The 16,418-nt window shown below is 46.1% G+C and overlaps 1 protein-coding gene and 1 long non-coding RNA gene across 4 annotated transcripts; one reads left to right on the forward strand and one right to left on the reverse strand.

The window, feature by feature from the left end:
• Nucleotides 1-853: 853 nt before the first annotated feature.
• Nucleotides 854-16,404, forward strand: hsd17b4 (hydroxysteroid (17-beta) dehydrogenase 4). Of its 3 annotated transcripts, none has more exons than XM_057032960.1 (25): nt 854-1,040; nt 1,450-1,503; nt 2,170-2,277; nt 2,673-2,732; nt 2,862-2,883; nt 3,022-3,068; nt 3,789-3,873; nt 6,026-6,213; nt 7,534-7,625; nt 7,745-7,769; nt 7,898-8,026; nt 9,389-9,495; nt 11,837-11,949; nt 12,085-12,208; nt 12,315-12,366; nt 12,504-12,575; nt 13,166-13,269; nt 13,347-13,412; nt 13,711-13,780; nt 13,915-14,021; nt 14,240-14,326; nt 14,419-14,505; nt 14,653-14,791; nt 15,248-15,375; nt 15,852-16,404. In XM_057032960.1, exons 1-25 carry the CDS (start codon nt 989-991, stop codon nt 15,939-15,941), a joined length of 2,208 nt encoding a protein of 735 aa, XP_056888940.1. In that variant the 5' UTR covers nt 854-988; the 3' UTR covers nt 15,942-16,404. The 3 variants fall into 3 exon arrangements, with proteins under 3 accessions (XP_056888940.1, XP_056888941.1, XP_056888942.1); XM_057032962.1 differs by having other exon boundaries at nt 930-1,040; nt 1,450-1,499; XM_057032961.1 differs by lacking the exon at nt 14,240-14,326.
• Nucleotides 4,721-5,388, reverse strand: LOC130525788 (uncharacterized). The gene is made up of 2 exons (XR_008950582.1): nt 5,272-5,388; nt 4,721-4,990 (listed from the first exon to the last, which is right to left on the reverse strand). It is a non-coding gene; the product is annotated as an uncharacterized LOC130525788 (long non-coding RNA).
• Nucleotides 16,405-16,418: the final 14 nt, after the last annotated feature.

Genomic DNA, 16,418 nt, shown 5'->3' on the forward strand with positions numbered 1-16,418 from the left:
TGCTCTCTCTCTTTCTCTCTCTCTCTCTCTCTCTCTCTCTCTCTCTCTCTCTCTCTCTCTCACACACACACACCACACACACACGTGCGCGCGCCCGCACGCACACAGACAGACCACGGTCAGAAGCCCTCGCTGTTTGCCTCTCTTCCATCATTACAACATTTGTGTGCGTTGCTCTTGTAACTTCGTTTTGGTCCTCGCAGCTGTTTGCGCAATCTTCACCACATGAAAGTCGGTTCGGCACTGGTTTGGAGAGTAAAAAGAATCATGCAGGAAAATGCACCATATGGCGTATAAACCCGCTGCAGTGTGCAATCTTCAAGCGTCAATTTCATGTACTTGATTATAGTATGATAAAATGCTCTACCCTTATTATGAGGGGTAAAAAAGCATTTCAGACAACTCAGGTGAAAATTGTGGAAAAAGGTGTCTGAAGTAGAAAAAATCGCTCCCTCTTTTGAGCCATATTAGTGGTTTGGGGGTATTCTTTTTTTTAATTCTGAGAAACCAACATGTGTTGGAGTTATTAATAATAGTCGTGCTCTTAGCTTGCCAGCATTCAGCTTAGATTTTTACTCCTCCTGCCTCGATCCAGAAGGGAAATGATGCAGAACTGAATTCAACTTTCAATAGAATTTTTAATGCAATTTCGGTGACAGCTAATTCCGGTTTGTCATCATCCTCATCACCACCATCATCATACCCACAATTTAGAATCGAATCAAACCAAATCAAAAAATACTCCAATGTTTGCACACGACAATACAGAATATAATCATAATATCTCAGAATCAAAACTCTTCAGTGACGTAGGCTTCGGTCATGAAAGGGTGGCTTCTGATTGGTTACTCTAGGGACCGCCCCTTCGAAAGGCGGAAGTAAAACTTGCAGCGAACTTCTCCCACCCTGCTGTCACCGCTGAGGATCGTAGCCTTGTCGGTCAAATCTGCACCTTGTGTAAAGCTGCCAAGAGTGTGATTTCACGGGAATGGCTTTGTCATTCGAAGGAAGAGTCGTCCTGGTTACCGGAGCAGGAGGAGGTATACTCGAAAGAAAACACAGTTGGACGTCAGCAAGAATGAAATAGCTGCTAACTGCCTGCTAGTTATGCCCATAGTGGATTTGTAACGTTAGTTGTTCGTGCCAAAACACGTTCTGAATAACAACGCTGCTAACTTAAGTGTGCGAATTCGTCTTTGCCATCGATTTGATAATCGCTGGCTGTTCTGTTGACCGCTATCGGACCGACGCGACCCTAAACCTTAAACTAATCAGCCACGGTGAAACTTCACCAAACACCGAGAGCATGAACGCTGCATCACGCATTGTTTTTAGAGCAGGAAGATTAAAGTCCATGCATGTGGTCCAGTGGGGCAATCGCGCTAGAGAGAGTGGGTCACAGGGCACCTGCAGAAAGTTCAAACCTGACTGTTGTGTTTGTCTCCACAGGACTCGGCAGGGAATATGCCCTGGCCTTTGCTGAAAGAGGAGCCTCTGTTGTAGGTAATTAAGGCTCTTCATAGTCTGGTGATGTGCTCAAATGCTGCCGCAAAGCCCCTCAGCTTCACCACTTTTAATTGGCAACTGTTTTGTCCCTGTTACTATTGGACCAAGCAGCGTCTAAAAGGCTGTGTTTCCATTTAGATGGTGTAAATATTGATAATTATATAATACAATGATAATATCCATGATCACACCTAAGGAAGATGATATGAAGCAGATTCTCAATCACGTAACTGAATCTTAAATTGTCCCCAAGAGCTGATTTGTTTTGTTTTGTATTATAGTTCTTTTAAAAAGCATAGAACTTTGTTTGTGCCTAAAGATCCATTTATTCCTGCAGCGTGGATGATCGCTTTGTTTGATATGATGGCAGGAAGGAAAACCTCGCAGACATGTTAAAAGCCTGCAGTGAATAACAGGCTAACGTTAGTTTCACTGTCCTTCACAAAACCCCCCAAAAGTTATAATAATTTGAAGCATTTAAAACTTTCTAAACACATTTTCATGTGTCGCTTTAAAAAACTGCCTCGCAAAAGTAAAAACATTTGGTGAGGTGAAGAACAGTTTTAGCTAAATTCTTCCTCCAACATAATCATTTATTGGGATTTGCAGAACTTGCCTATTATTGCTATTGCTTATTATCTTTCTCTTCGTTTTGAAATAAAGTGAATGACCTTGGAGGAAACGCTAAGGGGGGTGGAAAGAGCTCTGCAGCGGCTGATAAGGTGGTGGAGGAGATAAGAGCCAAAGGAGGCAAGGCCGTGGCCAACTATGGTGAGAAGTTTGGACTCTTCTTGTCCCCAGTTTTCTTTTGCATGTTGTTTTTGCCTGGTTTCTTCTTCTGCTGACAATGTAGAACTTTGAGTTGAAAGTTCACATCTCCATGAAAAGTGAGAGCAGAAATCTTTAAACTGTGTTGCTCAGCAGGATCCTGGTTAAAGAGGCGAGAGGTGAATGTTGTTATTAAATGTTTCCCTCCAGTCACATTTATATTTTTATCTTTATTCCTTTATTTGTGTTTATAAGTCAGCATGAGTCCAGTTAAGGGCCAGATTGAAGACTGAGGCTAGATAAGGTGTTCTGAGCAGCTGAGATTCCAAACAGAGGAAGTTTAGTGCCAAGTGAAATTTAAATGAGTAAACATGGAGCCCATTCACACATTTGCACAGATTCTGTCGAAGATGGAGAAAAATTGATCCAGTCAGCCCTAAAAGAGTTTGGAAGAATCGGTGAGTGTTGTGTTATTTACAATGTTTTTGCAGTTTTCACTCACCTCAGGTCTTATTGAGCTCAGTATTGTTGTTTTTACCCAGTTTGAATGAATTATTGACACATCTTGTTAAATATCCTTTCTCCAGATGTTGTTGTAAACAATGCTGGGTAAGTTATTTTCCACTTTCCACATTTTACCAAGTATAATTGCTTATGTGGGTAGAGGACTCTAAAATCATCATAAGAAGCAGCTGAAATGTTGCATTGTTCTTTCGAAAACTTGGTCTCTGCTTTATCATTATAAAGGATTCTTCGCGACCGCTCGTTTGCCAGGACCAGCGACTTAGACTGGGGTAAATTTATGATTTAAAAAACATCATTTCTGACCTCAATCTTTGTGAGTTTGCACGTCACAAAACTGCAGTTTCTATTTAGAAATGACATTTTGAACACAAGCAATAAAAGCTTGTTAATAAGTTCACATTTTAATCTTTAAAACAACTCCCCCCCCCCCCCCCCCCCCCCCCCAAAAAAAAAATCTCATTTAATACTAAAATAAGTGTGTTTGAATTCACTAGCTTCCCTTCGGGTCAGGCTGTGCATCAGCATGATGGTAAATGGCATCTAAAATGTCAAAAATGACTTTAGGATGATCTTTTGGGGCGTCGTCCCTTTAGGTCTCATCTAATGTCATTCCATCTAAATTTGAGACCACAATTTACTGGACTCCATCTGCAACCTTTGGCCTTATCGGAGCAGATGTGTCTTCTCTTTTATTACAGATGCTGTTTCATGCATTGACTCTGAGCTATTTTTTAAATTTGAATATCAACCTTGGGTTTATTGAATAGGCGAGTTAACACCTATTAATAATATAAGTGGTGGTTCCCTGCTCGTGGATTTTCGGCCCACATTTTAGCAGCACAACTGGAGTCAAATAGTTTTCTTCATATACCATCAGGCTCTAAAGCAAATAGTCTCTGAAGGAATATTGACAGTCTTCTGATGATAGATGTAACACACAGGGTTGCATTGGAATATTTATATGGAGGTTTTTTTGTTTGTTTTTCAAGACCTGATTCATCGAATTCATTTGAGGGGCTCCTTTTTGGTGACGCGCGCTGCCTGGGACCACATGAAGAAACAAAAGTTTGGCAGGTGAGGAAACTACAAGCGGAGTTATGTAGATCAAAAGTATTTATTTTAAGCCACAGAGACCTGTTGTCTTCCCAAACAGCAAGATCTCAAAAATATTTGTTTTTCCACTTTAAATGCAGTCTTGAGGATACACAAGGAGCGAGTATTTTCAGACGGGCTCTTTTATGTTCTTATTTTGGTCTTAGTCGCTTGATAACTCTTTTTACGGCTAAATTCTTATGCAGAAGCATCTACGAACTCGAGTTTAATTAGCTTGAAGTTGCACAGTGAGCACAATATGAGGACTAGCTGACATTTAAGTCTTCTAAGTGGTGTCCTCTGGTCAGAAGTGCTGGCGTTGAAGATCTTCCTCTCAATGGGCCCGATTCACCAATATGTTCTTACGAATCTTCTTAGATTCTTTCTTAAGTTGTCCTTAAGAAGTTTTTTAAGAAAACCCTACGTCGGATTCATCAACGCGTTCGTAAGCCCCAGAATTGTTCGCAGCTGTGTTCTTAGATTGATGAATGCCATCTGTTCGTAAGTTGAAAGCGCGTGCCAGGTGAGTCTAATTAACATACGATTAGCATAAGTCACCGCCCACTAATGCCCATAAAAGGAACTGCAGCAGGACCCTGTAGTGTAGACGGAGCAGAAAGCAGCCAAATGCCCAAAGCGAAATGCCCAAAGCTTGCCTCTCCACGCCTGATTTCTGACGCCGTGTTGAACAATCAAGAAAGGATGGCTAACACGCTTGATAAAATTGCCTCAACCCTGATGACTATAGCCAACACGCTTAAAGAAATCAACGAGAATGTAAAAAAAGAAGAATGTAAAAAAAAAAAAACGTGTAAAAGCTGTGCTCGGATTGTGACAATAATGCATTTTATTCACAAACGGGCAATTAATCGCGCTCGAACGTGAACCGCGTGCCTGCAGTCTGGCCCCATCATTGCGTCAGGACGCACATCCTCACGGGGTTGTGGCTCTGTGTCCAAACACATCCAGCGCCCCTTTAACATGCCGATGGTGCGTTCAATGGTGGAGCGACTGCGCGCATGCATCTGATTGAATAAAACTCCTGTGGAGTCTGAGGGTTGGTCAGTGGTGTCAACAACCAGGGCATATCCTCGATCCCCTAATAAAATAAATCAAGATAAAATCAAATAAAAAGACAGTTTTGGCATGGTTTCCAATTTGGTTGATTAATGTTAAGTCATTGGCACATTTACGTAATTTTAAAATTCTCCGTAAATCACCAAAAATAGGAAATAAACAAATAAATAAATATGACAGAATTATCATTGTAATATTGAATTTTATTGAACTGCACAAGAGAAGAAAACACAACCATGCCAACATGTCGGCACTGAAATGTGCGCAAGAGTACTCCTGAGTGTTCGTAGGATTTGTTCTTACCTACGAATAAATCCAGGATAAGAAGAAATTGGTGAATGCCACAATCTTCGTCAACTGTTCGTAAGTGGGACTTAAGAACAAATTTGTTCGTAAGAACGCTTCGTGAATCTGGCCCAATGTTCTCTGCCTCTTCAGAGGCCTCTTCAGTTACAAGCGACGTGTCCAAGGGATAATTTATACCAGCCTAAAGCGGCGAGTGAGGAGCGTGCAGATGATGATTTAGTCATGTTTGTGAAAACCCATCAGCTGTTTATCAAAGGTGATAAAAATGCCACCGTCTTGAGCCGTCGGCCCATGCGGAGCGTGTCCATTTATTCTGAACAGCGGGACCCAGATGAACCCCAAACGGGGCCGATCGGCATTAACGTAGCTAAACACTGGTGCTTGCCTTTGGTGGTAACGAGTACGGTTTGTCTTCTCCGAAGGGCTTGTTAAGTTTTGTGTGTTTTTGAATTCTGATCAGCGGAAGAAGGTCGCGTGCAGCTTTGCCGCCTCGTTCCTCCAGGTAACGGATGCCCTTCACGGCAGCACGGCAGCCGCTCGGCATCACCGGCAGCTCTTCAACGACCTTCTGGAAAGCTTCTCTAAGTTAAACATCATGGATATTTGTTTTTCACACAGTTACAGTTGGGGGAAGTGATTGGAAAAACAAGCAGCTTTTTTGGTTCACGCCATCTCCGGTCACCTGCGACCTCTTTGGCGTCGTTCTTTGGCTGTCGTGTTCGCTGACTTGTTTCCTCTGCTGATTGGTCAGAATCATCATGACCACTTCGGCCGCGGGCATCTACGGTAACTTCGGTCAGTCCAACTACAGCGCTGCCAAGCTGGGCCTGCTGGGGCTGGCCAACACCCTGGCCATCGAGGGAAGTAAACACAACATCTACTGCAACACGATTGCCCCGGTGGCTGGATCACGCCTCACAGAGACTGTGATGCCTCCAGGTGAGCGGAGAGCTTTATCAGCTTACCTAAACTATTATTATGGGCTTCTGCTCAGTGTTGAGTGGATGCTGTTGATGCAAAATGTGTATTTAAACCATCGGTTTAATGAGCAGCTGCCTGCAGTGACCTGATAATAGGCTGCTGTGGCGGACGTCTGCTCTTAAATACATTCGAGCTCTGTTTTAAACCCAAACCTCAGAATGACAAACTTGTCCGCTGTTTTTTTAAGAGGCCATCTTTTCGACTTTGTCTGCTGTGCTTCGTGTGAGGATCCCGGGAGACCGCGAACGCGTTTTCGTTTGTTTACCAACCCACCCGAACCCAGCGGCCGTATATAGACAGGCGTAATGAGCATATTGGTCTCGCTCTGTGGCTGCGGCCCTGTTGACAGGGGTATAAATGGGAGATTAAAGGAATGGTTTTGCCGGCCTGCTGCGCGGGTCCGCAGGAGCATCTGTCACCTTGCGCTGTGCCAACTGTCGCAGCATGGCCTCCCCTCACTAGATAACAGTTCCATATGTTTGCTTTCACCACCTCACTCAGTCAGGTTCTTCTAAAAATAAGCATCAGTAATAATCTTGCTAAACACTGCAGACGAATCAGGGTTCATGCGCCTCCTCCACTGCGCTTGTTTACTCAGAGGCTTTGGTTCGTGTTGTTGTTCAACCTCAAACTGTTCACACCAAGAATTACGTCAGGGACTGACTTGATTCCATCCCACTAGAACATAAGGATCTTTTCTTGCATTACTCATTGCAAGGTCAAGTTTTTACATCTTACACTGTTTCCTCGTGCACAGTCCTGCATGTTTGCAGTGAAACATTACTCGGTTAGTCTGGCTTTTTGTTTTTAAAAACCTATTTCAGTGTTATTTTGTTGGTATTTTTCTAATTTGCCTTATTGTTTTCACTCTAATCTCTATTTACATATTACAAAAATGAAAGCGGACAGTAGACACCCACGATCATTAACCCTTTAACGGATGGAAAATATGTCATTTCTGTTTGATTATGTATACTATTAAAGGTATGTTCTTTAATCACATATGGCATACTTTATTTAGGGTGTATAAAGATGCATTGAGGCTTTTGAGCAGTGGCTCTGGTAGGCGGTAATGAATAATCCAGCCTGCACAGAAGGCTTTTGTAGTTTAACATGCAGTCACATTCTGCTGAATCTGAAATATTCTGCTGCTGTTGGATCTTAACATCATTGTAGAATTGCTAAGCAACAAGCGACTAAACTTCTGCAGGACCTACAGATGCATTGTTCTCTTATAGAACTAACGCGCTCTTTTATTTCACCCCGTGTTGCATTCAGACCTGGTGGCCTCGCTGAAGCCCGAGTACGTGGCTCCCTTGGTTCTCTGGCTCTGCCACGAACAGTGCCAAGAAAATGGAGGACTTTTTGAGGTATAAAGAATGCATGCTACCATTGTGCTGTCTGCTGCTGCACGTCTTTTACCTCTACAGGAATGTATTTTACTATTTTCCATCTGTATGTTGACTCATCCTCTCGTATCTGTATTCAGGTTGGTGCAGGCTGGGTCGGTAAATGTGAGTACTGTTCATATTTCCTGAGGAGTTTCCTTTGTGTTATTCCTCCGACTCTGGTTCACTAATACTGTATGTGTTGGTGGTTGTGCCGTGCACTGACCTCCTTATTTGTGTGTCCATGTGTGCAGTGCGCTGGGAGCGCTCCCAGGGCCAAATCATGAGACAGAAGAGCAGACCCATGACTCCTGAGGCGGTCAGGGACCAGTGGGATAAAATCTGTGATTTCACAGATGCCACCAAGCCGACCACCATTCAAGGTCAGCACGCACTGGGGTCGATCACAGTTTGTTATATTCACATGGGAAAACATTCACACAAGCAGGTTTGCTAAGTGAGCAATAAAAACAAAGATGCCATGATAAGTAAGACCGCTCACTCGTTTGCGATTTGGTCCTGGTACTGTTTTTATTTTTATTTTTTAAATGTGTTATTAAAGGGATTGAAATAGTTGGGCTGGTTTCTGCCTCGCAGGTATCAAAATTAAAGCGATAAAATCAGTCTGTATGATTGACAGCGGCGGCTACTGAAAATGGGTGTTGAATATTTTTGCAAATGAGTCAGTGTGGTGGATCATGTCTCTGAAAATCAAATCTGTGCTGCAGAAAGACAGAAATGACCCATTTTGGAAGACAATCTAATGTGGCCCAGATGTCACAATTAAAATAAAATAAATCCCACATATCAGCTGTTTGATGGCCTGTGCCCACATCACGTAGCGAGCTGTCAGACTGAGAACTGACAGAACACAGCTTATGTTGTTAAATGCATGAGTGAAGGACGGCACAGCACTGAATTTTAATGACCCCCATCATTTCCAACAGGCCTCATTTGAACAAGAGGGTGGCACCTGTTGATCATTGTTCCTCTCCCCCTCTGCCATCCCTCACCACGTGCACAGATGTGCATTCAAAGATTAGAATTAACAGACAAGGGTCGCTTTCCAGGGGGCGCGCTGACCTCATTAGCGAACGCCTCCTCATTTGCAGCTTATTAGAGTAACTTGTTGCTGCCTCTGCTGTGCACCTGCAGCCATTATTGCTCTGGGTCTTCCCACTCCCACTTTTCTGTTCCTCCCCTTGTTTGTTCTCCATTTATCCATTCGTCCATTGTGTCGAGTCAGCTGAAATAGGTTTTTTTTCCGTTAAACTGAGAACCCTGTGATATGCGCAGAGCTCTCAAACCTCCGAAGGTTTTACACATTCTAACAGGTAACAAACAAAACAAAACAATGTTTTCATGCTTGACTAATGCTCGTTCATACTTCGTGTGCAGTCTTGAGGTCTTTTTGTGTCTGTGTCTGTGTGTGTGTGTTTTTATTTAAATGAGAGGTGGCGAGCAAATATTCATGTGCGGGCAGGATCACTTATGTACCAGAGCTGACAGCTTTGGAGCAATGTCAGCTCTGGGATGGATCTGTCAATTGTCAGTGGGCTTGTTTACATAAGCAGAAGCCATTTGCATAATATCAACACGTCTCGTTCGGCTGTACGTTACTTGTGGCATCACAGATGGAATATGACCGGCGATAATGAGCCGCGGCGATGTCGAATAATCTCATCTGGCACCTCTCCGTCTGCGGCTTCTGGCGGGTTCATGTGTCATCTCTCCAATTTGTTCAGAGTCTCTGCAGGCGTTTGTGAGCGTGCTGTCTCGGGTGGACGCGGGGGAACAAGTCGAGGCCCCTCCATCGGCCGCCGCCGCCGCCACTGCTTCGGGGATCAATCCTGTGAGTAGAGATTACACCGCTGATTGTTGGCTCATTTAATATGAATGCCAAAAAAAACATCCAAAACAGCACCGCCAAAACTAACTGGTTAACTGGTTTGGTGGCGTCTGTGCTTGTAAATGCTTTTTCTGTGGGGGTGAGTGTGATTTCCTCCCCTGGAATCTGTGAAGATCATAGAATGATGTGTATTATTATATCGGTGTGCAGGAGCTGTCTGCAGGATGTGTCAGATTAGGATTACAGGCTCAGAGCTCTCCGCAGCCTTTGGCACCTCCATCACTGAGTATCTCATATTGGAATCAATTCTTCTGATACAAATTCTAATCGTAAAAACTCGAATAATAAAACTCTTCAGAAACTTACCTTCAATAACCCAAAGTCTTTATTTCATATCGTTTAGACTTTTGTGTAATTGCTTAGGCTCTTAAAGAGTTTGGGGGTCAGACTGAACTGTTTGAATGTAAGAGGTCAAAGGTTATCTCGAATCAATGATCAGATTCCATTTTATGGTCTCGGGTCAAACTCTAAGGTTATTTACCTCAAAATAACCTCTTGACCAGGTATGGAGCAGAAATAAATCAATAAATCAATAAGTGTACTTGGCATAAATATTCAGGCCTGAAATTGAGATTCAGGCCGAGGATCTGTCGTCGTGCTGGGAATCCTAACATGGATGTGAGGGACAGCGGAGCCGCGTTTATGCTGTTTTACGGCTCAAAGGTCAAAGAGCTGCTTCTACTTTACGAACACACGGGGAGATTAGATCAGATTAGATGAGATCGGGCTGTTGAGCACTGCCGGGAGGAAGAGGCGCACCGGGAATCTCTGCTCCCGGTCCTCAGCGATGGTTGTTGCGCCTCGTCATGCCGAGCACAGAGCTGATGCTTCGTTCCTTTTATCCCCTCCACCTCCTCCTCAGGTGGAGAGGCCGCCCCTCCTCCTCAGGTGGAGGGGCGGCCTCTCCACCTCCATCCCTTCTGTGTCGTCCTGCCGCCACCTTGGTGACGTAATTCAGCAACGGCAACGGATAACGCGCAGCGTTGCCGGGGCAGGTACGGCACGCGCTCATCCTGGGAGTGACGCAGCAAACAAAACGCCGCCCAATTAACTTCTCGCCATCCTGCGAGGCTCAACGTTTCTGCAGCTGCTTCATGTCTGGAGCTTTTTGGTGTAATCGTTTGAATTTCTGAGCATTTTTGTTTACTGACGGATCGGAAACAGCAGCGCCAACATGGAGGAATATTCACTTTTTCCATAAAGGGGTTGATGTTCAGCTGCTGCGATCTGGGGGGGGGGGCATTTTAAGAGGAAGAGGGGGTAATAAAAGAGAAATATCAAATGAGAAATACTGGATATAATGCAGGATTATCCATGTGGAGAAGCGTCTGGGCCAGAATGCTCGCCACACCATGAAATCGTGTTCCTAATTCGCACAGTTCAATGCGCGATTCGCATCCTGCATCACTGGGATCAAACCAGTTCGCTGGCAGGAATTACGAGGTTTCACAGACGCGTTGGGAAAGTCGCAAACTTCATTAGGTTTTTGTTTTTTTTTTCACCATATTTTTATGTAAAACTTATAATGTGCATTGGAACCAGAAAGATGGGGGGAAACCAGTGCACGCTTTTTATGCATTTCACTGGAGAAGTGAGGACATTACTGGGACGTGAGGACATTAGTGGGACGTGAGGACATTTTGGCTGGTTCAGACTTGGTGTTAAGCTTAGATTTAGGTTGGAGTTATGAGGGTGTCATGGACTTGTGATTGGATTGTGTTTATAAAGTCCTCACCAACAGGGAAATATAAGTGTGTGTGTGTGTGTGTGTGTGTGTGTGTGTGTGTGTGTGTGTGTGTGTGTGCGTGTGTGCGTGCGTGTGTGCGTGTGTGCGTGCGTGTGTGCGTGTGTGCGTGCGTGCGTGCTTGGGAGATTGGAACAGAGTAATGGTGAAGCCTGAAGGCAGACATCACTAGCGCGTCCTCAGCTGACCTATTTGTGCCAAACATCCTGTATATTTTATTTTAAACTCATTCGGTGCCACTTTTATGCAGTATAAATAAATGATTTGATTATTAATAATAGCTTTTTTCCCCATTACATGAATAAAAAGAGGGCAAAATGTTTTACCCCATCAGCTCCACTCAATTTTGCAGGTTTCTGCTTATTTACCATTTGAACAACTTAGTAAATTCGTTTTATGTTTCAGCGCCTCCATGGAAATATGACCGTCTAGTTTTTAAGCACTAAAATTGATGCAGCCTTTCTCTCCTCTTTTTCTCCCTCTGTCTCTCATCTCCTCTCTTTCTCTCCTTTCCTCCCTCTTCCTCCTCCTCTTCCTCAGGCTTTGGCTGTAGGACAAAAACTGCCTGTTTCCACCTTCAACTTTAACCACACTCAGTGTATCCTGTATGCGTTGGGGGTGGGGATGTCCACCAAAGACCCCGACCATCTCAGGTACGTGTGTTTGTCCTAAAACTTTGGGGGTGAACATGTTTGTGTGTGTGTGTGTGGTGTGTGTGTGTGTGTGTGTGTGTGTGTCTACATCATGTGTGAACGCATCTTTTCTTTGATGCTCCTCTGCTCATGAAGGTTCCTGTATGAAGGTCATCCAGACTTCAGCTGCCTCCCCACCTTCGGGGTCATTCCCTCCCAGGCGGCCATGATGGACGGTGGTCTGGCTTCCATCCCTGGACTCAACATTGATTTCACACAGGTTAGAAACCTCTCACAGGGGCAGCCATCATGCAAGGTCAAAGGTCATCATTACAACAATGCCTGTGAAGCCTTTACCGTTGTTGACTCTAGCTGTTGTGCATCAGGTCTTACACGGGGAACAGTACCTGGAGTTCTACAGGCCTTTACCAACCTCAGGTATTTGTCTTTTCTGAATCCACCATGACTGTGACAATCGGAGCTTTGATCTCTGACTTTAGGTCGGGCCTCTCGTGGGTTTTCATCCCTGTCAGGGATCAGAAACCTAACGTTTGAATGGTAAATTGCCCTTTCAGGCACGCTGACCTCTGAGGCCACCATAGCAGACGTGTTGGACAAAGGATCCGGAGCCGTCATCCTCTTGGATGGTGAGTGTCAAAGCCTTTAAAGCCGCCCCGAGTGTGCTCCAAAACTCATTTCTTTTCATCGCTTTAATGTTCCTTTTCCACAAAATTGCCTCTTAGACCAAACTAATGAAAGCTAATTCACAGCCGGCGTCTGCGGGGATGGAAATAAGGGGCTGAGAAGCGCTCGCGTTGGAGATGGATCATATGAGATACTCTGATCTATAATGAGTCCGACTTAAAACAAATAACGCGGGACCTCGGCTTCCCCGAGGAATCACGGGGGGGATTTTGCTGTCATTCCCTTCCACGTCTCCGGTTGGGCCCCGGGAGGGGAAGTTATTTGCGGGTGTGATGACAAGTGACAGTTCATGTCCCGCAGAAGAAGCCCCCCCCCCCCCCCAGCCTCCGTCTCCATGATTCTACTTTGACTGGAAGTGAGGAAATTACCCATCCAGTCTGGGCCCGATTGCTTCCGAAGGCACTAATTGTTTCCTCCTCCGCTGCCCCAGTTTTACTGTAAACACCAACAGTCGTTACTCACTTCTGCTGTGTTGGTGAAACCTGTGAACGGGCTGTTGCCGTGGTTTCAGCGTGCTGCTTCTGCTCCACAGTGAACACCTACAGCGGCGGGGAGCTGATCTGCTACAACCAGTTTTCCGTGTTTGTGGTCGGAGCGGGAAGATTCGGAGGGACGCGCACGTCTGCCAAAGCCAAAGTACGACGACGGACGCACGGCGGGACCGCCTCACGAATCCGCCGCCTGATTCGTTTCGCTGGTTTTATTTCTTTCAGGCGCCTCTGCCGCCGCCTAAACGGGCACCAGACGCCGTGGTAACCGACTGCACCACGAGGGACCAAGTGAGTGAGGCTTTAACTGCAGAGTTTAGCCAGGCTGTTCATGTGGGGGGGGGGGGGGGGTGAGAACCTCTAAAGTGCTTTAGAGCAAATGCAGAAATTTGCAGAAGTCTTAATAACAAAGTGTGACACAGCAGAAAAGAGTGGGGGGGGGGGGGGGATTCCCTTCAGGAATTTAAATGACTAACAAGAGCATCGCTTCAAAGAGATGATCTTTTTACATTTTTGGTGGGAACCTTTGTGATGGTTCCTGTTAACGCCGCGGGGGTGAAAGGTTAAGACAGTTGTCCTGTGGTTCCAGGCCGCTCTGTACCGCCTGAGTGGGGACTGGAACCCTCTTCATATCGACCCCAGCTTCGCTGCCATGGGAGGTGAGGCTCCATCCCACATAACCCACAACTCTGAATTAGTAGTATTATTTTGGGTGTTTTTTTTTCTGTGGGATTTCAGGTCAAATCGTGTTTTAGTCTTAAACGCGCCACACTTTAAAATTCTCTTTGTTCAGGCTTCGAGGCTCCCATCTTGCACGGCTTGTGCTCTTTTGGTTTCGCGGCCAGACATGTCCTCAAGCAGTTTGCCAACAACGACCCCTCCAGATTTAAAGCGATCAAGGTGGGCGTGATTTTAAACCCCTTCATCCATTTTAATGAACCTCCGCCGCCTCGCGTTGGACCCGCAGCAAACAACTTTCAGGACCGGGAGGAAACCCATCACGATCTGGAGAACTCCTCCTCGCTTGACCCTGGATTTATTCAGGAAAACTCACACACGCCGTGTTCATTGTATTTGCTGTGCTACTTCAGAGCTGACCGGCTTGTCCCCCCTCCCAGGTCCGCTTTGCGAAGCCAGTGATGCCCGGCCAGTCGCTCCAGACCGCCATGTGGAAGGAAGGCAGCAGGATCCACATCGAATGCAAAGTCTGGCTTTGGCTTTTGGCCTCGATTTCACACAGATTTGTAAATAAAAGAGTCCCACTCTTCCTCTTTTCCTGCTCTTCTCCTTGATCCAGGTGAAGGAAACGAGCGACGTGGTTCTGTCCGGGGCTTATGTGGATCTGCACCAGGCGGCCGAGGCTTCGCCGGAACCCCCCTCTCAAGTACAGCGGCAGCCCTCTTTTACCGTTTCTCACATTCCGACTCCCTCGAGGACGCCCGCCCCTCTGCAGACAGCATGAATTTGTACCTTTTACACATCTGACATGTGTGAATAGACTCGGGGAAAGAGTGCGTCTGTCTCTGCACAGGGGGGGAGGCTGCAGAGCGAGCTGGTGTTCACAGAGATCGGCCGGCGCATCTCAGAGGTGGGCCCCGAGCTGGTGAAGAAGGTGAACGCCGTGTTCGGCTGGGAGATCACCAAAGAGGGCAAGACCGCTGCTCAGTGGAGTACGTACACACACACACACACACATACGGGAATTTCTATCCTCGTGGGGACCTCGAGCGATCTCCCGTCGAACCCCTCTCATTGAGTTGCTCCGTATTCACCACCGATCAGACCGATAGTTCAAATGTTCACGTGAATCGGTTCACTTCAGTTTCTGCCATCAAAGCGTATAAAACCGATGTCGCCGAGCATTATGTTGCTCCGCACGCGCTAGGTTAGGATTAGCATCAGGAAAAATTCCTTCATTTGAAATGTTTTGACTCCGCGTCCGCTCGGCTGCCTCACTGATGTTAAAAGGAGCTCAATTAACCAGCATTACTCTAAATCTGATTAAATAATCCACGCCAGCATTTATTTGTAATGAATTTTATTTCTGCTGACGTGAGTGCCGTTCGGAACCAGCCGGTGCCGAGGGCTCCCCATCAGGCCTCATGAGTTATTCTGTCCCCACACAGCCATCGATCTGAAGAACGGCGCCGGCTCGCTGCAGAAGGGCCCGTACGGCGGGAAGGTGGACGTGACCTTCACGGTGGCGGACGAGGACTTCATGGAGGTGGTGCAGGGGAAACTCAACCCTCAGAAGGTACAGGAGCTGCTCACAGGCCGCACGGGCCGGTTTTCCTGTCCGATTCCCGCCGTAAAAACTGTGAAGACGTGAGATCCAGTCATGTCAGGAGGACAGATCTCGATGTTCAGAAGCGCTCGGCGCAGCTAATCAATCGATGCTACTTGTTATGTCCATACCGTCGCCTCCGTCATGTGGACATGTACAGAATTCCTGGTCCCGGAGCGCTGCGTATTGATCCGAGGCCGGAACACGTCCACTGCACAGTCTGCGGTTAATACTGTGCCGGGGGTCCCTCGGGGGGAGTTCCCCTCCATCCGCTCTGACTGTAAGGAGACACATCATTGGGAATGATGTGAACCACCTTCGCGTCATTGATTCTTTTAGCAGAGAGGGACGCTGCACGTCCTCACCTCCTTCTGAACTTCAGGAATGTCGTTCCTCTATTTTCTCCTGGGTGTTTGAATAACGCGCCACTCAAATACTGTTCTCAGGCCTTCTTCTCCGGCAAGCTGAAGGTCAGAGGGAACATCATGCTGAGTCAGAAGCTGGAGGTCATCCTGAAGGACTACGCCAAACTGTGACCTTCACCGACGGCCAATCGGACGCCCGCCGGGACTAACCAGCCGCCATCGGACCCTCGCAGCATCCTCCTAACCTGTAATTGATTTATCCGGGTGTGCTGACATGCTTTTCCTTTTAGAGGAAATGAGCGAGGGCTCGGTGACGTCAGCGCTGCAGAGCGACCCCTCCCCACTCCTAAACTGTATCTACAACGGCTGCAACACCTTCATGTTTTAGTCGGACTTGCGGCTCCAAAGGATGATTCTCACACCCACGTCTCCTTTAAAGCTCCCCAGATCGAATCTAAACATCCTCAAAGCTTCAATTCCCTGAAAACAGGTTTGCAGCTGTGGACTAATTGGCTTTAGTTTGGGACACTCAAGTGTAATTTAATAATGTATAGTTTATTAGAAAATAGTGTCAGTGTAGCTGAATGAATCTACTGGTTGCGCTTGTTGAATAAAGTTAATTCATACTAAAAGAGCTCTTCTTTCATG

Source organism: Takifugu flavidus, chromosome 5 (assembly GCF_003711565.1).
Source record: "Takifugu flavidus isolate HTHZ2018 chromosome 5, ASM371156v2, whole genome shotgun sequence".
NCBI lineage: Eukaryota > Metazoa > Chordata > Actinopteri > Tetraodontiformes > Tetraodontidae > Takifugu > Takifugu flavidus.